Source organism: Rhincodon typus, chromosome 1, assembly GCF_021869965.1.
Source record: "Rhincodon typus isolate 14 chromosome 1, sRhiTyp1.1, whole genome shotgun sequence".
Taxonomy (NCBI): Eukaryota; Metazoa; Chordata; class Chondrichthyes; order Orectolobiformes; family Rhincodontidae; genus Rhincodon; species Rhincodon typus.
The window spans coordinates 19,890,435-19,908,417 of record NC_063332.1 but is presented as its reverse complement, the minus strand read 5'-3'; the positions used below and the strand labels follow the sequence as shown (position 1 = coordinate 19,908,417).

Sequence of the window (17,983 nt, the reverse complement as noted above, 5' to 3'; positions counted from 1 at the left end):
GCTGTGAAACTTGACAGGGTTCTGAAAAGATCTGCAAGGATGTTGCTAGGGTTGGAGGGTTTGAGCTATAGGGAGACGCTGAGTAGACTGGGGCTATTTTACCTGGAGTGTTGGAGGCTGAGAGGTGACCTTATAGAGGTTTATAAAATCATGAGGGGCATGGATAAGGTGAATAGCCAAGGTCTTTTCTCCAGGTGGTGGAGTCCAAAACTAGAGGACATAGGTTTAAGGTGAGAGGGGAAAGATTTAAAAGGGACCTATGGGGCAACTTTTTCAGGCAGAAGGTGGTGCATGTATACAATGAGCTGCCAGAGGAAGTGGTAGAGACTGGTACAATTACAAAATTTAAAAGGTATCTGGATGGATATATGAATAGGAAGGGTTTAGAGGAATATAGGCCAAATGCAGGCAAATAGGACTAGATTAATTTAGGATATCTGGTCCACATCGACGAGTTGCTGTACGTCTCTATTTGCTGTAATAAATAGACTGAACACTAGAGCTATGTTAAAAAGCGAAACCTACGGTTACTGTTGGAAGAACAAAAGACATGTTTCTCATCTGGTTTTCCTTTCCCATCCCTGTAATGGGTATTTGGATCTCTGTGTGTGATTTTGTACGCGCTCTCTTTGACCTTGCGGCTCTTCTATTTGCATCATACAGCGGGGCCCTTCAACGGGAACTCAAGGCAGGAGGAGCGGTCAGAGCTCCACCAGCTTGAGGAGGGGAAGGGCCGAGAGAACTGTATTAACCGAGTATGAATCCGGCCGGTGGATCCCGATCACTGGGTGACCGCAGTCGGATCCCTGCAGCAGAAAAAAGGACCGAAAATGGAGACAGGAGCTCTGCGCATGTCCGGCTTGTGGCAGCCGTGCGCATGTGTAAAGGTATTGTCGGATCGAGGCGTCTGCGCTCATGTGCAGGAAGTGCAGTCTGATTGGGCCAGTTGTGCGCATGTGCGGGAGGCGCAGTCTAATTGGATAGGTATGCGCATGTGCAGCAGCTGTCGCCTGGTCTGAGTATGGAGGGAGGCCAAGTGCAGTCGCTAACACCTGTGCTGGCCGAGGTTTCCAATTAATGATTACCCCAGAGCTGTACAGAATGCTCTCCCTGAAATATGTACCCATTTTGTTTTGCTTTCACCCATAAAGCCTTTTTTTCTACTCATGATCATCCCTGGTCCTTCCTCGTCCAGAACGCCAGGGGTATTGGCAGCAAACTGTCCTGATTAAGCCACCGCCTTGAACAAGGTGGAGCCAGCCTTTCTGTTCCTAATCACCTGGCTGGATATTAAGGGGAAGGTAAGAACTGTGTGTATGACACACAGCATATTTGAATAGTATGTGAGTGACTAGCTGGTCAGATATCCAGTTCACCCAAGAACATGCGGTTCTGCTGGGCCTGCTGTGTTCATCCAGCTCTGCACCTTGTTGTCTCGGATTCTCCAGCATCTGCAGTTCCTACTATCTCCGGTTATATGGTATGTGGGTGATATGGACCAAGACAGAATTTGTGAACAATTCCAAGTTTCTCTTGAAAAGCTGTTGATGGAAATTGACAGTCACATTCTTTGTTAGGAAGGGAGACCAAAACTGCGCACAGTACTTCAGGTGTGGTCTCACCAAGGCCCTGTGTAATTGCAATAAGCCATCCTGATTTCTGAACTCCGATCCTCTTGTAATGAAGAGCAGTACATGATTTGCCTTCCTAACTGCTTGCTGCACCTGTCTTTCTACTTTCATTGACTGATGTACAAGGACGCCCAGATCTCTCTGTACATTCACACTTCCCAATGTATCATCATTTAATAATACTCTTAGTTTCTGTTTTACACATATGAGCATACAACTTCAGATTTAGCCACTGTGCTATATCTGCCTTATGTTTGTAGATCATAGAATCCCTACAGTGTGGAAGCTGGCCATTCAGCCCATCGAATCCACACTGACCCTCCAAAGAGCATCACACCCAAAGCCACCGCTCTACCCTATTCCTGTAATCCTGCATTTCCCATGGCTGATCCACTTAGTTTGCACATTCCTGGATGCTATAGGCAATTTAGCATAGCCAGTCCACCTAACATTCACATCTTTGGTCTGTGGGAAGAAACTGGAGCACTGGGAGGAAACCCACACAGACACAGGGAGAATGTGCAAACTACACACTTGGCCGAAGGTGGAATCGAACCTGGGTCCCTGGCACCGTGAGGCAGCAGTGCTAACTGCTGTGCCACTCACCCAACTTTTCCACATCATCTTGAACATTCCTTGCATCTTCCTCACAAACTTCAATCCTCCCAGTTTAGTGTCGTCAACAAACTTGAAAATACTGCGTTTGATTCTGTCATCTAGGCCATTTATACATATTGTGAATAGCTGGGGTCTAAGCACTGATTCTTGTAGTATCCCGCTCCTTGCCACTTGAGAATAGAACCATTTATTCCCATTCTGTTTCCTGTCTGTTAATATATTAACCCCATCCCATGTGTTTTTTTTAAAAAAACAAAGAATGTAGATGCTGGAAAACAGAAACAAAATCAGAAATTGCTGGAAAAACCAAGCAGATATGACAATATCTGTGGGGAGAAAAGAGTGAATGTTTCCGGTCCAGTGACTCTTCTTCAGAACTGGACCAAAACTTCACTGGACCTGAAACATTAATTCTGCTTTCTTTCCACGTATCCATCAGATCTGCTGGATTTTTCCAAGAATTTCTGATTTTTTCCATGTGCCTTAATTTTGCTCACTAACTTGATTTGAAGGGCCTTATCCAAAGCAATATGAAAATCCAAATACACCACATCCACTGATTCCCCCTTATCTATTCTACTAGTTACATTCTCAAAAGCTGTAGTGGATTTGTTAAGAATGATTTGCCCTTCATAAATCTTGCTGACTTTGGCCAATCCCGTTAGTCTTTTTAAATGTTCTGTTTTCATTTCCTGATATAAACTCTTGCACTTTCCTCATGAACATTAAACTAACTCATCTTTAATTCTTTTTTTTTCTCTCCCTCCTTTTTTAAATAACGGAGTTAAATTTGCCACCTTCCAAACTGTAGGAACTGATCCAGAGTTTAATAGAATTTTGGCAGATCACCTCCAATGTATCCAGTATTTCCTGGGTCACTTCTTTCAGTATTTTGGGATATTGATTATCATGCCTTCAATGATTTGTCAGTCTTTAACCCCATTAATTTCCAAACACCATCTTCTCCCTAATACTGATTTCCTTCAATTTCTCCTCCTCACTGTTCCTTTGTCCCTAATATTTCTTGGAGGTTATTTGTGTCCTCTTCTGTGATGATAGAACCCAAGTACTGTATGTCTTCAATTCTTCTACCATTTCTTTGTTTCCCCATTATGATATCCTTGGCTTCTGACCGTAAGGGAGCTATATTAGTTTTTCACTTCATATTTATAGAAACTCCTCTGGTCAGTTTCCATGTTCCCTGCAGTTTTACTTTCAAACTTCATCTTTTCCCCCATCATGATTGAACCTTTCACTGAATTCTGAAATGCTCCCAATCCTTAGGCTTGCTTTTGTATTTTTGGCAATTTTATATGTCTCCACTTGGATCTAATAATAATTTCTTTTGTAAGCCGTGGTTGAGCCACCTTTCCTCTGTTATTTTTGTGCCAGACAGAAATGAATATTTGTTGTATTTCATACACACCTTCAAATATGAAAAATTGCCTATGTACCATCAACCATGTTGGTAAGGTTCCTCAATCCATCCTTGCCAGTGCACATCTGATACCATAATGGTTCCTGAATCTGTATAAAGGGACCCTAGTTTCTGATTTGATGACTTCATTTGCTATCTTAATGAAGAATTCTACCTTATGATAGCCGCTCTTCCCCAAGGGACCCTGCATAACATAATTTATCCTTACTTGTTATACAGTACCCAGTCTAGAGTGACGTGTTCTCTGGTTAGTTCCTCAATGATTTTCAGACCAATACATTCATGTATGTACTCCAGGAAATCTTCATCCACAATATCAATCCATACATAAATTAAAGTCATCCATGATTATATGATATTGATTTATCGTTTACTAAAAATGCCGCCTCACCACCTTTACCTTCAGACTGTCTTCCTAAATAATAAATACCTGTCGATTTTCATTTCCCATCCTTCGTATCCTGGAGCCATGTCTCTGTAATTGCATCTATATCATAACTGCTTGTATCTATTCGTAATGCTTATTCCTCACCTTTTTTGCGAATTCTCTATGCATTAAGGCATAAAGGCTTTAGACTTGTCTCTTTAACTCTGTTTGTCACCTTTCTAGTATCTGACTACATATCTGCTGTCTATAGAAAACTCCCAACATTGTGAGTTCACCCTTCCTATTCCTGGCTCCACCCATAATGCCTCACTGCAAGATCCCTCCGATGTATCCTCCCTCAACACAGCTATGATGTGATCCCTAATCAGCAATGCAACTCTCCCACCCCTTTTGTTTCCCTTTCAGTCCTATCTAAAACAGCAATATCCTGGAATGTTAAGCTGCCAGTCCTGCCCCTCCTTTAACCGTTTCTTTGAAATGGCAATAACATCACAATTCCATGCCGTAATCCATGCTCTTAGTTCATCTGTCTTACCTGTCACACTTCTTGCCTTGAAGTAAATGCTGACCAGACCTCTAGTCCCTCTGAGCCCCACAACTTCCTGCTCTGACTCTGCGCTATACATATCTCAGTCTCTTCTTTGTCCCGAGTCCCTGCACTTACTAGCCTGTTGTTTCGGTTCCCACACCCCTGCCACGCCAGTTTAAACCCTCCCGAACATCTCTAGCAAATCTCCCGCCCAGGATATTGGTGCTAGCATTTAGTTGAGACTAAACCATGTTTGAAGTTCAGTGGTACTTTGGCGGACAGGTTTACTCTTTGAAATTGGAAATTTGTCACACCTCTGAGAATGGTCAAATATATACTTTTTTCCTTTGACTCTCCAGTGATATTAAATGAAGATTCGAATCTGAAAGAAGGTTCAGAACTTTTAAAGTTTACCTGATGGTAGAAGGATTTTCTCCCTATTTGTATTTACAAAGCCAAATGATAAATTCCGAGGTCAACATATTTTCAGAAAAACAATGTGAATGTCAAGCAAGAACCTGCCATAATACCCTTCCCGAACAAAATCTGTCACCGTGTGTCTTGAAAATTACAATTGCCCCAGCATCCAGATGCATTGCAATGCTTTTCCAAATTGTGAAGTTTTACCAGTCATCCAGGAGGATGGTAGAAATGGTAACATCGCTGGACTAGCAATCCTGAACCCCAGCCAAATATTCTTGATGATCTGGGTTCGATTCCCACCATAGCAGATGGTGATTCTGAATCCAATAAAAATTGGAATCAAAACTTAGCCGAATGGTAACTATTTAACCACTGTTGATTGTCATAAAAAGAACAGCCCTTTAGGAAGGGAAATCTGCCATTCTTAGCCTGACTACAGAAATCCCCAGACCCATGGCAATTTTTTTTTTATTCACTCATGGGACATGGCTGGCCAGCATTTATTGCCTGTCCTTATTTGCCCTTTGGAAGGTGGTGGTGAGCTGCCTTCTTGAACTGCTGCAGTCTGTATTCTGTAGGTAGACCCCTTAGGGAGGGAATTCCAGGATTTTGACTCAACAGTGAAGGACAGAGATGTATTCCCAAGTCAGGATGCTGAGTGGCTTGGAGGAGAAATTGCAGGTGATGGTGTTCCTATGTATCTGCTGCCCTTCTCCTAGAAGGAAGTGATTGAGAACTTGGAAGGAGCAGTCTAAGGATCTGTGGTGAATTTCTACAATGCATCTTGTAGATAGTGCACACTGCTGTTACTGAGCATCGGTGGTGGAGGGAGTGGATGCTTGTGGACATAGTGTCAATCAAGTGAACTGCTTTGTCCTGGATGGTGTCAAGCTTCTCAAATGATGTTGGAGTGCACTCATCCAGGCAAGTATTCCATCACACTCCTGACTTGTGCCTTGTCAATGGTCAACAGATTTTGGGGAGTTGGGCAGTAAGTTTCTCGCTGTGGTAGTCCTAGCCTCTGTCCTGCTGTTGTAACCAATGTGTTTGTGATGAATCCAGCTGAGTTTCTGGTCAGTGGTAATCCCAGGATATTGATAGTTGGGGATTCAGTAATGGTAATGCCATTGAATGTCGAGGGGCAGTGGTTCAAGATCATTGATTGGCATTTGTGTGACGCAAGTGTTATTTACTCCTCGTCAGCCCAAGCTTGGATATTGCCCAGATCTTGTTGCATTTGATCATGGACTGCTTCAGTATCTAACAAGTTGTGAATGGAACTGAACATTGTGTAATCATCAATAAACATCCCCACTTCTGATGAATGGAAGGTCATTGATGAAGCAGCTCAAGATAGTTGGGCCTAGGATACTACCCTGAGAAGCTCCTGCAGAGATGTCAAACATCCTTTGATGACTGCAAGTGCAGGACGTGTGTCCAATTTCAGGTCCTGTCAAACTGTATGGATCGGTTGGAGCAGCAGTTGAACACAATAGGAGCGTGCAGGAGGCAGAAAGCATCACAGACAGGAATTTTAAAGACATGGTCACACCCAAGGTTCAGGCAGTTAGACGGGTGACCATTAGAAGGGCAGAGAGACAGGGCAGGAGTCTCCTGTGACTATTCCCCTTTCTAAGAAGTAAACCGTTTTGGATATTGTTAGGGGGCATAGCCACAGTAGCAGCCAGAACGGGGACACCATCGTTCTCGCTGGTACTGCAAGGGGGGTGTCAAAGCGCAGAAGAGCAGTAGTAATAGGGGACTGTATAGTCAGGGGCACAGATAAGCATTTCTGTGGCTGGAAAAGAGACTTCAGGATGGTTTTTGCTTCTCTGATATCAGGAACAAGAATTTCTCTGAGCGGGTGTGGGTCATTTTCAAAAGGGAGGGTGAGCAGCCAGAGGATGTGATAAGTGTGAACACCATAGGCAGGAGGAGTGACAAGATCCTGCAAAGGGAGTTCAGAGAGTTAAGTAGTAAATTGTAAAGCAGGACCTACAGGGTTGTAATCTTGGGATTTCTCCCTGTGTCACATGCCAGTGAGGACAGGAACAGGAACAGGAACAGGAAGATAGTACAGCTGAATGTGCCAAACAGATGGTGTAGGAGGGAGGTCTTCAGGTATGTGGATCATTGAGAGTCTTCCAGGGCAAGAGGGGCATGTACAAGAAGGGCGGGTTGTACCTAAACTGGAGGGTCACCAATATCCTGGAGGGGAGGTTTGTTAGTGTCACTCGGGAGAATTTATTACTGAGCAGATGCTGCTTGATAACACTGTTGATGACATTTTCCACCACTGTACTGATGATCAAGAGAAGACTAATGGAGCAGTGATTGGTCAATTTGGATTTGTCCTGTTTTTTTGTGTAAGGACAGACCCAGGCAATTTTCCATATTTCAGGTAGATGCCAATGTTGTAACTGTGGTGGAAGATCTTGTGGCAAGTTCTGAAGTACAAATCATCAATACTATTGCCAGAACGTTGTCAGGGCCCATAGCCTTTGCAGTGTCCAGTGCCTCCAACCATTTCTTGGTAACACATGGAATGAACTGCAGTGGCTGAAGACTCATGTCTGTGATGCTGGGGACCAGTGGAGGTGGTGGAGATGGATCATCCACTTGAGCATTTCTGGCTGAAGATTGTTGTAGTGTTGTGCTGGTCTCTCCCATCATTGAGGATAGGGATATTTGACTCTTCACTCTTGATGGTTGACTCTTAACTACCCTGTGGACAATTAAGATGGGCAATAAATGCTGGCCTAGCCTGCAACATCTACAGCACAATTGAATTTTTTTAAAAAGTCTCTATACGAGGGATAGTAGGAACCACAGATGCTGGAGAATCTGAGACAACAAGGCATAGAGCTGGATGAACACAGCAGGCCGAGCAGGAAGACTGACGTTTCGGGCCTAGACCTTTCTTCAGAAATGGGGGAGGGGAAGGGAGTTCTGAAATAAATAGGGAGAGAGGGGGAGGCGGATAGAAGATGGATTGAGGAGAAGATAGGTGGAGAGGAGACAGACAGGTCAGAGAGGCGGGGATGGAGCCAGTAAAGGTGAGTGTAGGTGGGGAGGTAGGGAGGAGATATGTCTGTCCAGGGAGGATGGACAGGTCAAGGGGGCGGGATGAGGTTAGTAGGTAGGAGATGGGGGTGGGGCTTGAGGTGGGAGGAGGGGATAGGTGGGAGGAAGGACAAGTTAGGGAGGCGGGGACGAGTTGGCTGGTTTTGGGATGCGGTAGGGGGAGGGGAGATTTTGAAGCTTGTGAAATCCACATTGATACCATTGGGCTGCAGGGTTGCCAAGCGGAATATGAGTTGCTGTTCCTGCAACCTTTGGGTGGCATCGTTGCGGCGCTGCAGGAGGCCCAGGATGGACATGTCGTCTGAGGAATGGGAGGGGGAGTTGAAATGTTTCGCGACTGGGAGGTGCAGTTGTTTAGTGCGAACCGAGCGTAGGTGTTCTGCAAAGCGGTCCCCGAGCCTCCGCTTGGTTTCCCCAATGTAGAGGAGGCCACAACGGGAACAGCGGATGCAGTATACCACATTAGTAGATGTGCAGGTGAACATCTGATATGGAAAGTCTTCTTGGGACCTGGGATGGGGGTGAGGGGGGACGTGTAGGGGAGGTGTAGCACTTCCTGCGGTTGCAGGGAAAAGTGCTGGGTGTGGTGGGGCTGGAGGGGAGTGTGGAGCAGACAAGGGAGTCACTGAGAGAGTGGTCCCTCCGGAAAGCAGATAAGGGTGGGGAGGGAAAAATGTCTTTGGTGGTGGGGTCGGATTGCAGATGGCGGAAGTGTCAGAGGATGATGTGTTGGATCCGGAGGTTGGTGGGGTGGTACGTGAGGACGAGGGGGATTCTTTTTTGGTTGTTATTGCAGGGAGGGGGTGTGAGGGATGAGTTGCGGGATTTCACAAGCTTCAAAATCTCCCCTCCCCCTACCGCATCCCAAAACCAGACCAGCTCGTCTCCGCCTCCCTAACCTGTCCTTCCTCCCACCTATCCCCTCCTCCCACCTCAAGCCCCACCCCATCTCCTACCTACTAACCTCATCCCGCTCTCTATACAAGGGTTCTGATTTACAAATGTCCACTTTATGAACACAATCCTATACAGGGTTGTGATATTAAAGATTCAGCTTATGAATATTTCCTCCTAGATAGGACAGTTTTTTTTATTTTGCCCTATGTTGTGTTCTGATTTATGTACAAATCAACTTACAAATGGACTTGAACGGAACCCATTCACAACCTGGGGACTACCTGTAATCTTCACAACTCATGAGACCTGTGATCCTCTAATTCTGAGATCTTCTGCATTTTCACTTTCAATTGCTCAGCTATTGGAGATGTTGTCTTTAGTGCCGAAACCCTATGCTTTGGAATCTTCTCCCGACATTTTTATGTCTTTCTAACCCCCTTCCCTCTTTAAGACACTCTTTGACCGTCTGAACTAAATTCTACTTTGACTACATGACATATTTTACTTTATAATGTTCCTCTAAAGCAAAATGGAACATTTCTTTATGTTGAAGGTGCTATATAAAAATAAGTAGTTGTCATTTTTCAATGCATCAACATCTAGCTGAAGCTATTAATTTCTGTCTCCCAAGCACACTCAAAGACTTTCATATTGTGCCCCACTTAATCTCATGCACATGCCTATCAGGGAGAGCTGAACGAAGTTCTTTGGATACAGTTATCAATACAGTGCTTGGTGACAGTAGCTATTATGAGAGTAGACTGAGTATCTTTAGCGTTCAAAGACACAGTAACTGCTCTAAGACCGGTTTTGTTTCTTAGGTTCCTTCTCTTAACAGGAAGCAGATACATTTCACGTACCTACTGTTCCAATATTTGAGGAAGTGAGGGATCATTAGAAGAAACAAGTTAAGGTTTGGTCCATTATTTTGCCTCCCATTTTCTGCCTGTTGGTCTCCAAATCTTGATGGTGTTGTCAGAAGTTAAGTGGATTCCAGAGATTCTCCTTCCTCACAAAGGGAGGAAGTGAAGCTAATAAGGCAGGTCATCTCTGGAAATACTCAGGTGTTACAAAGTTAAAGTGTTCAAATTAAAACAATTTTGTCTTGATCATTATAATGAAAGGTTCTTTTTAAACTGGAGATGTCGCAGCCAAATGCTCCTGAAGTTTATTAATAATTTGACAGCTATTTCTGATCCATTAGAATGGTAACTGAATAAGGCAGCCCAGCTACTCAGGATCTGAAAAAGAGTTACACTGTGAAAGTGCTTTTGTTTGAATGTCTTATAACCTAACAGTTTGTTGTTGTATCCCTGAATGCTGTACTGGATTATTCTGTCGAGAATTATTGTGGCTAAAGTTCTACATTAAGTGTAAATAGTTCAATAACACAGTGTTACTGTTAGTGGTTCTGTATCCTTTTGTACATTGTAAGTTTGTACCGTATGTCATTTAAATTAGTTTTCCTGGGCGTTGTTTAATAAGCAGATAATTAGCTTATTTTGATTCTTCCAATATAACACACTAATAGACTGCTATTTATTAGGTTCGACCTGTGCAAAAGGCTGAAGTGTCTTCAATATCTTCCCTTGTACAGACGTTTATAGTCAAATAATCATCCACAATGAGAGAGATTAAATTTATCTAGCATTGTTTGGTCGTTGACATTTATGTATAGTATCAACTTCCATACTATTTGCTTCGCCCATTCCCTGTGATGGAAGTGGGGAGGTTCCACAGTCTCACCACTCTCTAGGTAAAGAGGCTTCTTCTGAATTCATTGTTGGATTTCTTAGTGACTGTCTTAGATTGCTGTCTTCACACTTCCCCATGAGTGAATTAGTGGAAAGAATAGCAGGTCAATTAACTGATCCGGTGGTAAGGGCTAAATGAGAATTTTATCAGTTTTCACAACCCATGGGACGGAGGATGGTGTACCATACTCAGTGCAGGTGGTATCCTACTGGAACTTTACCCAAAATAAATTGTGTAGATTTTGACAGTGGATTCTGCTGTGCAGAAACAACTTCCCTTGTGTGTTTTGATTTTACCAAACTTTGTTGGATGTGAACTGTGGTTGCCAATCCATCAGTGCAAATGATAAATCCACCATTGAATGATAAATGCAGATGATCTTGAAAACTCTCAAAGCATCAAAGTTACCTATTCTTCTACCTTTTTTCAGTACTGGACAGAATCTGAGACCCACACTGTTGGTGAACATGGCTGCTGTCATCTGGCGGAAGCTGCCCAGAAGAATCTGCGACTGTCGAACATATTTAAAACCCAGTGGGTGTGGTGAAATGAGAAAACCTGAAGAAAAGGTAAAGGGAGTTAACAACAAGCAAGGTACAAGGTATGGCCAGACCACCTTCTGCTTGTCCAAGGATGCCTCTGGGTTAGCGGACTATAAAGTTAATTCTAACCCAGCAGCTTACAGCAGCACCAAAAGGAGGCCAAAGCAGAACGTTTCCAGTGAGGTGGATGATTACAGCGATGCTTTGTCCCTTTTAGCGGAAAATATTCCATCCAACGTGGGAATCAAACAAGTGTGTAACACCTATACAGTGACATGCTCTCGCCGCCTGTCCAGTGTCAGGAACACTCTGCTGGAACTGGCCAATAATAAATCTGATGAAGTGCAGTACACCGCTGGTCAGTGGCCTGCCAACTCAAAGCAGAAACTGGACACTGATATTGTAGAGATCTACGACACGAAAGAGGACCCTCGTGGCTTTCAGAAACTTAGGGATGCTTACAGGGATCTCTGTTTTGACAGCTCAGAGCAGGGGGAGCCACTGTCTGTGGAAGAGGGCCAGAAGATTCTGCGTGATGTCTCCTTCCTGAAGAGTAGCCTGACCCCGGAGAATATTGTGGACTTTTTCTGTCGGCTCAGCCGGCTGCCAGGTGAACAGCAAACAGCGGTAAAGGCGGATTCTCGGTTTGCAATGCTCTGCCGGTACAGCGTCGACAACCGGGCTGCGTTCACGTTGCCACAGCTCCTCCAGCTTTTCGAAGCCGTGGTCCGTCTTCAGGTTTCCTCACCCCACACGCTGCTGAAGAGCTACGAGTCAGAGTTCTGCCACCGTGTGTGGGACATGGGGTTCAGCCAGCTCCTGTTGGTGGCTGACCTGTGGCGCTGTCTGGGACGTGGAGCACCGCACTACATGGAGATCCTGCTGAGCTATACAGCGCTGCGGTGGAAGGAGCTGACCATGCCACAGCTTGTCCAACTCCTGTACGTGATTGGGGAGAACCGCCGGGCCCCTCCCGAGCTGATGCGGAAGCTGGAGACGCTACTCTCCGCACACTTGGAGCAGATGAACCTGGAGGAAGTGGGAGCCGTCTGCCTCGGTTTCTTCAAGTCCAAGAATGGGTTTTCTGAGCAGCTGATGAAACAGATCGGTGACAAGGTGGCCACGAGGATGGGAGACGTTAGCAATTACAGCTTGGTAAACGTGATGAAAATGTTCCGTTACACCCATGTGGATCACTTGCCTTTCCTACAGCGGCTAGGAGAAGTGGTGCCACAGAGGATTCCCAGTATCGGCACACAGGGAGTCATGCACATCGTGCTGGCATGTGCGTCCCTGCACTTCCGGGAAGAGCGCCTCCTGGAGGCCACCGCCTCCAAGCTCCCCTCCAAAGTGCACTACTGCAGGAGCAAAGACGTCGCCAAGTACCTGTGGTCTTTCTCCAGTTTGAACTACGAGCCGGAGAACGCTGAGGTCTTCTTCTCCAGCCTGACCGAGCAGATACACCGCAAAATGCACGAGTTCCAGCGCTTCCCGGAGCACTTCCTCACCAGCCTGCTGGCCCTGGCTTTTACCGGGAGGTTCCCCCACCATCTCATCAACGTTGCTCTGAGCCCACCGTTTGTCCAGCTGGCGACTGTAGAGAGTCCCTTCGAATTGAAGAAAGATCTCTTCACGCTGGATGGGACAGTGGCCATTGAGTGCCCCGATTACAGTGGGCACCGCCTCCCCCTGCACTTGCAGCAGGAGGTGACACAAATGCTGTGGGATTTCGCCAAGCAGGACATCTGCGTGAAGCCGGAGGTACTGGAAGCCGCTGGGCTGCTGCAGGTCATGCTGGGTGGCCCGCAGTTTGTCAAGAACCATCTGACACTGCCTCACACCAGGTCGGCCGACCTCGAGGTGCACTTTGACGCCTCCGGCCAGCCGCTGCCACTTAACCTGGAGGCACTGAGCGAAAAGGCGCAGAAACTCGAGTTCAAATTCAGCGGCGTTCCTGTCACAGACAAATTAATTTCCCAACTCGCAAAATGCAGAGCTGGCAGCTCAACGTTAAAAAGTCAGCCTGACCATGTGGCTGAGAGAGAACGTGTAGGGATCACTCAAAATGTGCTCAGAACTGGGGTTGAAGGTGGTGTTCATTCAGGGTTGAATCTAAAGCTGTTTCAAAGTGGAGTGCCCCTAACAGATGGTCTTTTAAACTCATTAACTAATACAAAAATTCCAATAGAGAAAGCTGCCACCCAGCCTCAGGGCACATCAGAGATTAGAAAACTCGCTATTCAGGTATCCAACCGCAATCAGTACTGCTATGGTACCCACATTCTCCTGGGGTTACACAGTATGAAGAGGAGACAGCTAGTTAAAGCTGGCTATGTGGTGGTAGAACTGCCCCACTGGGAATGGTTCCCATTACTCAAACGAACTCGGTCCGAGAAACTGTCCTACTTGCATCAGAAACTCTACAGTTCACTGGATTGAATTAGAGGGCGTGCCTTCCAGAGAGTGGACATGTCTTTTTTAAAGCTATATTTAATTGCTGAATTTAATACAATAAAAACAACTCACAGTACTGGTTTTCCACCAAACTCATTTCACTGATTTATGATGAAATATTTGTTTTTTGGGAGCTGATGCCAGAAGCTGTATTTGAATTGCACAATTGAATTTAGTCAGTCTGCTAATTGAGTTATAGATATAAATAATTAGCTGTTTGGTTCCAATAAAAAAAGCTATTAAGACTATTTTTTTAAAATAGTTTTGTTTCTGCTTACTTTTTACAGTGCTTTGTTTATTTTTCTCCTATCTCAAAGGTCCCCATATCTGCTCGGGTACACTTTTGAACCCTAACAAGTATGTTGCTGAAGTATTTGTTCTTCCACTGTGGCGATTCTAAAGAATTGAGAGTGCTATTCTATGGAGAAGGGGGAAACCACCTGTTAACATAGGAGCTTTACAAAACAGAGCAAGAGTAGACCACATTGTTCCTTGAGCCTGCTGCGCAGTTTCTGGGCTTCAACATCACTTTCCTGCCTTCCCGTTCCATGTGATTCCAAAAGGCCAAAAATCTGTCATATCTCAGTCTTAAATTTATCCCAGAAAGGAGAAACCAAACTACTGTGAGGCAGAGATTTCAAAGTTTTGTGTACTTTTTGAGTATTTCTCCTCAGCATAATTCTTGTTGCCTGTTGTTCACATTCGGTGCAGGCTTGGAGGGCCGAAGAGCCTGTTCCTGTACTGTAATTTTCGTTGTTCCATTTTCTTTGTACATGCAGATACACATGATTCTGAGAGACATCGAGTAGCAAATGAGAGCAGAAACACTGGCTACTTTCTTTCCTTTTGCCAACTAAGGAATAGTGCAGTGGATCATGCAAACATGTTGCTGCCTGACTGTACTCAGCAGGACTTCTATTTTAAAAACAATTTCCTTCTCAATCTTGGAGATTGACTCAACAAAACTATCATTGTACTGTTTTTAGTGCCAACAACAGTTGTGCCACAAAACTAATAAAAGTCAAACCGCGAGTATTGTAAATGTCCATTAAATCATCGACACCTCAATCAATGTGAAGTGTATACATCTTAAAACATGTAATGTTATGGCACCCTGTGCAGCTCAGATGGTAGTACGCATACATCTGACCTCAAAAGGTTGAAGTGTCACCTCAATCTAGACACCTGAGCACTGGAATATGATCCAACTCTCCTAGTGCAGCCCTGAGGGAGTGCTATGTTGGTCATTGTCATTCTAACAGAACATTAAACTGAAATTGGCCTCTCAGGTGGGTGTAAAATATCCCCGACACCATTTCAAAGAAGAACAGGCCAATTTTCACAGTATCTTGGCCAATATTTATCTTACAAACAAGACCATTTAAAATAAATTACCTGGTCACCTGGGTTGGAGTCAGCAGTGGGGACTGAAGCCCATAGATTTGACTTTGCCACTGTTTGGAGGAAATCTCTGCTCAACTATTAGCAGAAGTTAAACAAGCAGTGTGGCTATTCTAAAATCATTGTAATGTCGAGAGATGGCGTTGGGCTAGTCCTGAGCGCCATTACTGTGCTTGTGGTCTACGTGCCATGCTGCAAGACATCACATTAGATAGGGCTAAAGATCTGTCCCCGATATTGGTGCAACAATGGAAGGATAATGTAACCAGGCAAAGGTGGCCCCAACTACTGAACGATGGAGGCGAGGGGCATTGGAGGTGGGTAGTGTGGTCAGCCATGTTAAAGATTACCGATTGTGACAAGGCAGATAAGATGATAAGAAATAGGACCAGGAGTAGGCTGTTCAGCCCCAAAGCCTGCTGTGCATTCAATAGGATCATTGGACATGCTTCACATCCATTTTTCCTGCTCTTTCCCCATTATCCTTGATTCTCCAACTGACCAAGAATCTATATATATCTCAGCCTTAAATTTACACAAGGACTCTGCCCCTACAGCTCTCTATTGCAAGGAGTGCCAAAGACACTCAACCCTCTGAGAGAAATTCCTCCTCATTATGGAAGAATTTATTTTCGTTACACTCACGTACCATGTTGCATTTGTGACTTTGAGAGCTGACTGGAGTGATTCAGATATGAAGTTGAGAGAAAGAAGGACATGGATTTGGAAGGGTTGATGGAGGTAATCCCTGATGTAGTGAGGCTGTTACCTGTGCATAATGTGGAGCTGCTGGTGTTGGACTGGGGAGGACAAGGTCAAAAATCACATGACACCAGGTTATAGTCCAACAGGTTCACAGCTGCCTGTTTCAATTGCATGTGTTCCATCAGACCAAAAGATACAGGAGCAGAATTAGGCCATTCAGCCCATCAAGTCAGCTCCACCGTTCAATCGTGGCTGATAAATTTCTTAACACCATCCTCCTGCCTTCTTCCTGTAACCCTTGATCCCTTTACTAATCAAGAACCTACCTATCTCTGGAATGTATGGGCCTCTTCTAACTTAGTTTACCAAGGTCAAATTTTTCTTAACAGCTCTTTGCCTGGCTTCAAACAGGCTGCTGTATGAACAGTGTGTGGAAAAATCTTTTGCTTGCTTTATGTTTCTACGTTGAGCAGTTCTAGTTTTACTATCTTGTGAAGTTTTTAAGTGTTAATGTTTACTGTAAATGTCACAAAATAACTAAACTAATTGAGGTTTATTCGTAAGGCTTATGTGAAAAATATCTAATGATCGCTTCAGTTTTGTATACTGAAAATGTAACAAATGAAAAGCTCAATCTTGCTGCTGTGTCTTTTCCTCTGCGACCACGTTCCTTTAGAAATCAAAAATCTTCCAATACCAGCCTTAAATATATACAGTGACAGCACATCCAGTATACTAATAGGTTCTTGTTCAAAGACTCCATGTGGCCAATCCAACAACGCTGTGTTCCAACAGAGACTGAAAGAGTACAGTCAAAAAATGTGGAGCTGAAAAGGACAGCAGGTCAGACAGCATCCGAGGAGCAGGAATATCAACGTTCCGACCCGGAACATTGACTTTCCGGCTCCTCAGATGCTGTCTGACCTGCTGTGCTTTTCCAGCTCCACATTTTATGACTCTAGCTTCCAGCATCTGCAGTCCTTTCTGTCTCCAAGTCACTGAAGGAATAGAAGTTGTTCTAGTTCCACTATTCCATTGGTCAGGACGTAAATGAGAAACTTCAGTCATCTGCCCCTTCATCATACCATTGCGCTCCCATGCCAACATTTCTGTCACAGGCCTGCTGCAATGTTCCAAAGAGCCTCCGTGCAAACTGGAAGAATAGCATCTCATGATCCACTTGGGGACCCTGTAGCATCTAGGACTCGACATTGAGTTCAATATCTCTAGATACTGATTCCATCCTTCTACGCTTTTAACACCCCCATCCCGCCTTCCAATTTGGTACTGTTATGACATCTGTTGCTTTTAACGTGGCCAACTCATTTTCACCCACTCTCAGGCCTGTTATCACATTACGTGGTTAGTTTTCAGCACAGACTACCCATTCTCTGCTACCCTCAGCTCTCATTATCACTTAATCAGCTTCTCTTCTGTACTGGCCTGCCATCCATAATTCCCTCATTTACCTACCCCTTTCATATCTCTCTCTTTCTGGGCTCCAGCTCCATTGATCTGCTCCCCTCTTCCCCCACCCCTGCCTCCACCAAACCCATGTTCAGCATAAATTCCAGTTTTTCATAGAATCCCTGCAGTGTGGAAACAGGCCCTTCGGCCCAGCAAGTCCACACCGACCCTTGGTGCATCCCACCCAAACCTGAACCCCTATAACCCACCTAATCTACACATCCCTGAACACTACGGGCAATTTAGCATGGCCAACCCACCTAACCTGCACACCTTTGGACTGTCCTAGTGCTATCAGTTCTGATGAAGAGTCACTGGATACAAAACGTTAACTTTAGTCTCTACCCACAAATGCTGCCAGACCTGCTGAGTTTCAGCAGCAATTTCTTGTGTTTTTTTTTCAGATCTCCAATATCCACATTTCTTTGTTTTATTTATCTAAGTTAAAAATACTTTTTTCCAGTTACCAAGATCACCAAACACGTAGTCAAGTTTAAAACAACAAAATCTGTCAACTAGGTTTCTTAATAAACACAATTATTGGTGTGCTGTTGAAACTGAACTTATTCAGTTAAATGCAACAACTGGTTGATGGACGTGAACAATAATGTTCTAGTGTTAATGTTTATCCCACCGAATATATACCCTCAT

General features: G+C 44.6%; 2 protein-coding genes across 4 annotated transcripts in view; both read left to right on the top strand.

Annotated features, from left to right (window-relative positions):
• Nucleotides 1-1,185: 1,185 nt before the first annotated feature.
• On the top strand, nucleotides 1,186-14,020 carry LOC109914172 (FAST kinase domain-containing protein 5, mitochondrial). The gene is made up of 2 exons (XM_048599840.1): nucleotides 1,186-1,301; nucleotides 11,194-14,020. The coding sequence occupies exon 2, from the start codon at nucleotides 11,231-11,233 to the stop codon at nucleotides 13,742-13,744; it is 2,514 nt and encodes an 837-aa protein (XP_048455797.1). The 5' UTR covers nucleotides 1,186-1,301; nucleotides 11,194-11,230; the 3' UTR covers nucleotides 13,745-14,020.
• ubox5 (U-box domain containing 5) overlaps nucleotides 1,192-17,983 on the top strand; it is a 32,342-nt gene continuing 15,550 nt past the window's right edge. For 2 of the 3 annotated variants that reach the window (XM_020513741.2, XM_048599849.1), the window contains exon 1: nucleotides 1,192-1,301. The gene's annotated coding sequence lies outside the window, so the exon portion shown is untranslated. Of the gene's footprint in view, nucleotides 1,302-9,829; nucleotides 9,922-17,983 lie in introns of all 3 variants that reach the window. The other variant, XM_048599855.1, reaches the window with a different exon arrangement.

Coding starts and splice junctions, on each gene's coding strand:
- LOC109914172 (XM_048599840.1), top strand. CDS start 11,231: ATGGCTGCTGTCATCTGGCGGAAGCTGCCCAGAAGAATCTGCGACTGT.